Below are 8,517 nucleotides of genomic sequence, written 5' to 3' on the forward strand. Positions count from 1 at the left end.
ATGTAGCTTGCCATCACCAGTGTGTGAATGTGTGTGTGAATGGGTGGATGACTGGATAAAGCGCTATATAAATACAGGCCATTTACAGGCCATTTACCATTTACCATTTGTGAAATAATCCTTACCAGTTGATAATAAACACACTAGTTTCCACATACTCACAGCTATAGCTTATAAAATGGAACCAGCCAATATTTTTGAACTTATAATGTTCATTTTGGTAACACATTATAAGCAGATCCAAAATAATAATAATGAAAACATCACTAGAGCCGGTCAGATTTTCTCTTTGGGAGACCAAACATTTACCTGCAGCTAGGAGATCAATCTTTTACAAACTTGACTCCTTGAGTGAAAACACATCTTCATAAGTTCCCACAACAATTTATTTACATGAATTTATTTATAGTGGATTAAAGCTTAAGATCAACACTTGCAACGTCCTGGTCTCACAGTACACAGGAGTATGCTGTGACCAGGGTGTGTGTGGCAGAGAAGATAAGCTAACAGTAAGGAGCTGGTGCCCTACATCAGTTGAGTTGAGTGGACAACATCAGAAGCATTGTTCATAGTTTGTAATAAAGAGTTACTCTGAGCTGGAAACGCTGCATCCTTTGCAGGTATGTTCAGGGACCAGATCAAGAAGTACATCACACATCACAGATAACATTTTTGTTAGCACTTTATTCTTAAAACAAATTCACAGTTTACTTTTTTACATTCTAAATCTACTTTTCTTGCCCCACTGATATAATTACTTATAATCTTGTGCATGCTGGACACTCAACTGTAAATCTTGATATTGTCAACTCTGCCACCTCCAGCTTTGTCTCTTGTTTCTGTCTCCAAATCAGCGCTCCATCCATCATAGGAGGTCTTACTACCATCTTGGAAACTGTCCCTTTCATTCTAGCTCCAATATCCTTCTTTCAGAAATCACCCTGACACTCATCTTCACCCTCTCCACCCTGCCTGAACTTTCACCTACAGCTCTGTTGTGCATTGTCCATTGTTTTGAATGGCTGATTCAAAGATTTAAATGAGTCAAAGATCCTTTGTTGTTTCCTTTATTACGCAGTCACATAACGGAATTGCATGTGGTCAGCTTAATACCAACTAGTATACAAAGCACAGAAAGATACATAATATATAAATATACAGAACAGGAAAATACGGTAGCATTGTAGTTACATGTTCCAAAGTGCAGTTGTCCTGTGTGTGTGTGTGTGTGTGTGTGTGTGTGTGTGTGTGTGTGTGTGTGTGTGTGTGTGTGTGCACAGGGGGTGATAGAGTTCATTGTTCTAGGGGAAAAAGTGTGCTTCAGTCTAATGCTTCTTGCTTAGTCCTAAACCACCTTCAAGAAGGCAGACGGACAAACAGTCATTTACTCAAGTGCGTGGGATTTGCACCAAAGCAGCTGGCTTTCTTCTGGACACAGCAAGCATACACAGAGTCCCGATCTGGGAGAAGATTTCCCACAGTGCCCTGTGCTGTTCTCACTACCCTGGCCATGTCATTTCTGTCCTGTGCCGTGCAGCTGCCATGCCATACTGTCATACTACAATAGATGATGCTTTCTGTTGCATATCTATAGAAGTTTGCCAGCAGTCTAAAGAGCCTTTGCTGGGCCTTATTTACATTGATGCTTTATCACTGTTTCAAGTTTTTGCTGCACAGAAATTCATAGAAATGTTCACCACACTTTTTACTTTAATCATTTTCATTTAAAGGATGACTACAATCATGACCTTAATTCTATCAGAGCTTTAACACAATGCAAATGCAGACAACGCACATATTGCTTGTAATTAAACACGGAAGGAACCTAAAACTGGATGCATTGATGCTCTGTTTTAATCAGCTGAGCTTTGTGTATTTGCCTGATAATTAAAAGTGTCTTTAGGTGTCTTGATGTCACCTCCTCATGTGGACCTTCAGTGGTGCAGTCTGTATAAAGACACTGACCATTTAAATCACCTCATTTTACGGACTGTTGCATATAAATAATTATCTCCTGTTGGTTGAGTGTGTCGAGGTTGCTTTGGAAACTTGACCTGGGCATACTCCACTTCCACCTTTTTCTCTGCCTCTGCCTCACCCTCGCCCTCACCCTCATCTTCATCTTCACTCTCAATCTCGACATCGAACTCCAGCTCAATCTCGGCCTGCAAATTCACTGCTGCTCTGAGCTCCACTTGGTCATCCTCTTCGTCTGCAGAGTAGTAAGATCAAATTAAAACATTAGTTTGACTTCTGATTTTCACTGTCATTTCTGATTCTGACTAAAAATCACAAACACAATGCCTTTATTATCCATTTCTGAATTTACATGACAGCGGCATCAACATAGTCTTAGCAAAAATATGATACTTCTGAGTGAAGTAAAAATGAGGTTTTGTACCTTTTTCCTTTGTAGGTTTGTAGTTTTGTTTTTTCCTCTGATCAAAGATGATTGCTATACCAATAACTAATAAAATTAGCAGTGCTAAGAGAACACCACCGATCACTTGCAAAATACCTGCTTCTGAAATAAAGTGACATAAAAAACAAACAAGTAAACAAATGCATGTTTTTACTAATTTACTAATATACCATTACAGCTGACCACTTGATTTACTGATGTGATATCATTGTTTTACTGATTGCTCATTTTAATTGAATGTACCACAAACAGTCTGAGGATTTATGAAAGTACAAATAATCAACAAAAACTAATTATCAACCTTTTTTCATCACGTTCTCACTCACCACAGGTAGATATCCTCTCCTCTTTGGAGACATTACTGACGTTGTTCCTGACTGAGCAGACCAGATGTCCTGCGACGTGCTGTTTCAGGGTAATAATGTTAGTCTCATTATTTACAGAAAGGAGCTCAGCATCTGTCAGTGTGCGTCCATTCAGAGTCCAGCTGTACTGAAGACTGTCCCCTCCCTCAGAGGAGCAGGACGCCCTCCTCTCTCCCTGGGACAGACACTGAGAGACCAGCAGGACAGAGGACACAGGAGCTGAGAGAAACACATGCAGATGAGTCTTTAAGTTGGCCTTTAATGAAAAACAGCAAAAGCAGAAAATTCTAAAGCTTACTAAAGCAATATTACATTTCTATTAAAAGGAATTACCTTGAATAAACAACTGTAAAGTCCACTCGCCTGATGCTCTTCCATCTGAATCAAAGGTTTGAAGGGTATAATTACCACTGTCATTCCTGCTCATGTTAGGAATCCTATATGTTCCATTACTGGGAGAAAAGACAAATCTTTGTCCTTCAGCATTAGGAAGAACTTTATTATTTCTGACATTTAGTATTTTTAATGAATTTTTTATCAATTGGTATTTTGATGTCTTTGAGGTATTGTCCATCAGTTGGATGTCCACATTTCCACCTAAAGATCCATAACACTGAGCTCCATGCTGTTTAATGTCACAGCAAGTTTCCAAACCTGCAAATAAAAAAAGTAAACAAAAGCAAAACTGTAAACTTTTGGAGTATTCAGTCCCTACCAGAAGGATTGCAGCAGCTTTTGCAAATGTTTACCTAAAACAATCGTCGATGTTTTGTGCCTACTGTCTGTCTCACTTCACACTATGTGAAGAAATATTTAGTGCTCATGCCGATGAGCACTACACAGGTTTATGACTTAAACACAGCAAGGGTTCTATTTTACTTGTGCTGATCTTTTTCAAAATGAAAATTTGGAAATTCTAACTGGAAAATCGAAAATCACAAATGAAAATGAAAAAAAAAAAGACTGAATTTAATTTAGCTGCTGTAGCTTCAGAGTTCTGCTGATATGCATGTTGAGTTACTGTCACACCATGATGATAATGAGGATGTGACACCAAGCCCATGCTTTTCTACAAGCATTTAAAATACCTGCTGTAAAATAAGGCTATTTTAATCCGTTATTAAGTGATTTTTCCAAAATGGAAACTGAGAAAAGCAAAGCTCTTGTAATCTTTTGTATTTTGACCTTTTACAGATTATTTAATGATCTAATTTCTCAAAGCTGTTTTTTACTGCATATTCATTTTGAAAGGATCTCAGAAAGAGGCATCAATATTTAAAGAAAAGCAAGCAAGTAAGTGGAAAGGTGCAACACACATCACATTAGCTGACACAGCACTTGGGCACTGAGCATGCAGTGATGGGAAGGTTACTTTTAAAATGTATTCCAGTAGCCCAAACCAGGATCTTTTCCTAAAATGAATCAAGTGGTTTTAGTGCTTGAAGCAAACAAAGAGCTGGTGAATACAGAGCTAAATGAACCGCCCTACTCAAAGTTTACTAAAACCGTCATTGTCTTTTACAGCTATGTGCAGCTTAATAGTAACAGTTTGGTTCAGTTAAAAAAATATTAGCCTGTATGTGAAGATGATTAGACTTTTATTCAAACACAAACTAAGTCTATGTGTTTGCAACATAGAAGTTTCAAATGTGAAACGAGCCACTTGGTTTTGAGGCTGCAGAATTAGGTTAAAAATACAACAATCATAATGCCTGTGTGGTTTTCTGAGGTACCGTTACGCAGTTTACATTGGGGTCGAATACTTTATTAACTGACCCCAATTCGGGTGTCAGGAAATCCACGTTGATACACTCCAAGTACATCTTTTTCAGTGAGATTTGCTTTTTAAAGGTTTCCAATTTATTATTGTTCTCATCTGTTATTCTTTCCAACCCTATTTTGTGAACCCAGTTATTGAGAACTTCAGCTTTGTTTCTTCTTTGCTTTTTAATGGTTTCTGATTTACTTGTGTTCTTATCATCTGCTACAGTGCTTCTTTTTCCAACCTTAATGTTTAAATTTAATGCAACTAATAATAATCAATGACCAAGTGGAAAGTTTCAGTGTGCCTTTTAAGTTTATGTGGTAGTTACTGGGAAATAAAAGATGATTAATTTATGAATATGAGTAGTGGTCCACATGTTGCAAAAATAACTGGAAACATCAATAGATAGACAAATAATATATCAGGAAATGTTCTGTTCTATTCTGTTCACTGTACATTTGCTCTGTGCATATGCTTATTTTTTGTCATTTCATCTTCTATCATTTTGTTGCCCAAGTGATGTATACTGATTAACAGTTCTACTGCCACATAATGTTTACATGTCCGATTATCTTTATAATAACATCAAAACTATGCAATAAAGAATAAGTTATATAACTTGCCTTCAACTTTGCCATTTTCTTTAACATCCAGGGTGAAAACAATGTTTTTCTCTTGGACTCCATTTGAATTAAAGACCTCAATGCTGTATTGACCTGAATCATTCCTCTTCACGTTTGTGATCTTGAGTGTCCCGTTCATGAACTGTAGTCTGTTGTTAAATTCCTTGTCTATCATTAATTTTTCTTTCTTGAGATTAAACACAGTTATGTTCACCCTGGGAAGCACCTTCAAACACTTCACATCACGGCCACTAGCATTAGCCATCACATCACATTGGATATACACAGTTCCTTTAAGAAGAGGAGAGCATGGACATCTGTTTGCATTGAGATCACATGTAGTTTCATCAACTGGAAAGAAAGCTGAAAAAGATGCATTCAAAAGAACATGAGCTTATAAGAATCACACTACGAATGTGAATGTTTGGTGTTTTTTATGAAGACAATCTTACCATGAGTTCCTCCTGCTAATAACACAACAATAAGAAACGGTTCCATCCTCTTCATATATCAACACTGTGGATTTAATCTTAAAAGAATAAAGATAATAGAAAAATATTAACAAATGCTGAACCTCCTGTGAACCTCAGGCAAACTGACAACAAACAGTAGATGATACAGACAGGGTGTTTTCACAAGAGCAGGAAATAAAGTGACTCACTTCTACTTGCCCACACAAATAGAAGTGACATAGAGAGAAGTGAGGCAGGCTTTTGCTTGTGTGCTGTAATGAACTGATCTCAAGAAATATCCTCAAATGTTAATGAATCTTTTTCCCTCAACTGGTGTAATTTGGGGGAATTACCTATGCAATCTATAGACAATCTATAGACAATCTAGGCAATACTCTTTACTGGGGTAAAACTTTCAAGTGTCAATAAAGCCTTCACATATGGTCTTAATATATAAATTTTAAGAAAAAAAACAGGAAGTAATTCAAAATAGACCAGAGGTTTCTGTGGGGAGAGCTTTGTTGTTTCATGGTCTTTACAGTGTGTGCAGGAGAGACATCATTTTATGTTTGCAGGTTTGCGTAAGTTTGCTTTTTGAAAGAAAGAGAAATAAACAATAAAGAAAGAGTGTAAACTGTAAATACTAAATGGATGCAAATCACTGCCACAACATGAAACTGTGAAACAATGTCCTCTAGACAAAAACAAAAAACATGTTTTTTTTTTACCCATCAAAGCAGACAGACTCAAAAGTAATAGAACTCGCTTACAGTATTTGAATAAAGAAAACAAATGAAAACAATGCAAATTTAAATCTCTCTCCGTAAACGGCTCGTAATGTGTTTAGAATGAATGTGTAATAACACAGGTTTTCAGTGGTAAATAGCAGAATGTCACTGAATGTATTTAAATTAAACACTGCAGACTCTGCACACTGGAGGCTTTGCAATTTTTCACTTACTTTTGATTACTCTCAGTAAGCACGAGGAGTGATGGCGAACATGGATAGAAGAAGAATCATGATCAAGAAACATAGGATGTAAATGATATACTTATGTTGCAATGGATGCACACATCAGCAAAGCCTAAGTAAGCAACATATTCAATTCAATTCAATTAAATTTTATTTATATAGCGCCAAATCACAACAAAAGTCGCCTCAAGGCGCTTCACAGATACAGAGAAAAACCCAACAATTACATGACCCCCCTATGAGCAAGTACTTTGGCGACAGTGGGAAGGAAAAACTCCCTTTTAACAGGAAGAAACCTCCGGCAGAACCAGGCTCAGGGAGGGGCGGCCATCTGCTTCGACCGGTTGGGGTGAGAGAAGGAAGACAGGATAAAAGACATGCTGTGGAAGAGAGACAGAGGTTAATAACAGATGTGATTCAATGCAGAGAGGTCATATATAAGCACTCTACTGGAAATGTGAAAAATCATCTAAGGAAATCATGGTTCACATACCCTAACTCCATCAATGCACTGAATACATCTATGAGAAAAGCAAACCCTGCATAAGTACTCTCTGCATTATAAAACAAAGCTGGAACCTTCAACTCTGAGGGGGTTGCAATGAAACTGTCCGAATGTTATGGCAGGACTATTGTTTTACATACTTCCTCTTACTCTGCCTTAAAAATGGAAGTAAGAACTATGTTTATGCACACGTGTCGACAAAACGTCCTGTTTTCTCAAATAAGAAGTTGAAAATATATTGAGCATAGAAGATATAGAATTGAGATATGAGATATACAATTTATTCATTTCATACTCTTCAGTTTGAAAAAATGTAAACAGAGTAGTTAAGAGGACAATCCCAATAAAGGAAATTAAGTTTGGTATATGTCATTACAATTGATGTCATGCTGACAAAACCGCAGAGAAAAGACTGGAGGAACAGAAAGGAATCACAAAAGGGAACTACTGAACCCAAAATAATCCAAAACTCAGCATGAAACTAAAGAAACAAAAAAACAAAGAAACCCAAAAAGTATCGGTGAATATGAATGAACAGAAGACCATAACCAACACAGAGTTAGAACAAATCCCTCGTCAAAACCACAAGAAAACATAAACTCGCAAAAACTCAAAGCATGGCGTTCTGAACTCAAATGTTTAGTTTCTTGACTGTATCCCAAATCCCATTTCATTTCTGCAGGAAGCCAGTGCGTGCATAGTTATACAAAGGTTTGATATTGTACAAGATCTCCAGCCTGGGCGATTCTTTTCCTTCACTGATGGCTTCCAACACATTATCCCCATCAAGCCTCTCAGTGAGGGACTCATCACAACCTGATAATCCCATTAGTGTGGGGTACCAGTCAGTAATGTGTACTGCTTTGCTCACCCTCCTTTTTGAGCGTAACGTGATCAGGCAGTTGGGCTGGAAAGGTCAGATCATGGATGGATTGTCAGATGAGTGTTGGAGTCCACTGTGCATTTTGTCATGTCTGTTTGGATTAAAGGGAGTGTATGGGGGAACTCTGCAGCACTGCAGACTGACACACGCGAGCTTTGTTAGAGGGGAAAAAAGTGATTAAATGGCGTCCGAAAGGTCGATTTAATTAATTTTAAAAAGCCAGTGGGTGGTTAACAGTCTTACTTGAGTTGGGACTGAATGGAGCAGTGGAGGTAGTCTAAGGTCACCTAGATTAGCAAGGTTTCTGTGGAAGTACAAAGGAAGTAACTAAGAGAACTGAAAAGAGAACTGGTTAGCCCAAAACAGGCATTTGCAGGCAAGGTAACAGAAATGACTTAATGTTCCCTATTATGGCAACTATTGAGAGAAATATGTCTCAAACCTGAATGAATACTAATCACTACCCAGAATGTATTAAGTTCAAGTACTTTAAGCAGATCTGCCCCTGGTATTTATTCAGGTTTGGATG

At 37.6% G+C, this 8,517-nt stretch overlaps 1 protein-coding gene across 1 annotated transcript; it reads right to left on the minus strand.

Annotated features, from left to right (window-relative positions):
- Positions 1 to 666: 666 nt before the first annotated feature.
- On the minus strand, positions 667 to 5,933 carry LOC146582234 (uncharacterized). The gene is made up of 6 exons (XM_085293143.1): positions 5,628 to 5,933; positions 5,176 to 5,538; positions 3,121 to 3,441; positions 2,749 to 3,006; positions 2,402 to 2,524; positions 667 to 2,212 (listed from the first exon to the last, which is right to left on the minus strand). Exons 1-6 carry the CDS (start codon positions 5,680 to 5,682, stop codon positions 1,974 to 1,976), a joined length of 1,359 nt encoding a protein of 452 aa, XP_085149269.1. The 5' UTR covers positions 5,683 to 5,933; the 3' UTR covers positions 667 to 1,973.
- Between the last annotated feature and the right edge of the window lie 2,584 nt (positions 5,934 to 8,517).

This window comes from Mchenga conophoros, linkage group LG2, assembly GCF_057382185.1.
Source record: "Mchenga conophoros isolate Kocher_MC1m ecotype Shallow Benthic linkage group LG2, M_conophoros_male_GT1.1, whole genome shotgun sequence".
Classification (NCBI taxonomy): Eukaryota; Metazoa; Chordata; class Actinopteri; order Cichliformes; family Cichlidae; genus Mchenga; species Mchenga conophoros.

Bases quoted from the DNA above. Each gene is read 5' to 3' on its own strand.
- LOC146582234 (XM_085293143.1), bottom strand. From the start codon at position 5,682: ATGAAGAGGATGGAACCGTTTCTTATTGTTGTGTTATTAGCAGGAGGA. The intron at 5,539-5,627 runs GTAAGATTGTCT...CATCTTTTTCAG, and splicing joins ATTAGCAGGAGGAACTCATG to CTTTCTTTCCAGTTGATGAA. The intron at 3,442-5,175 runs GCAAGTTATATA...TTTTATTTGCAG, and splicing joins AGAAAATGGCAAAGTTGAAG to GTTTGGAAACTTGCTGTGAC.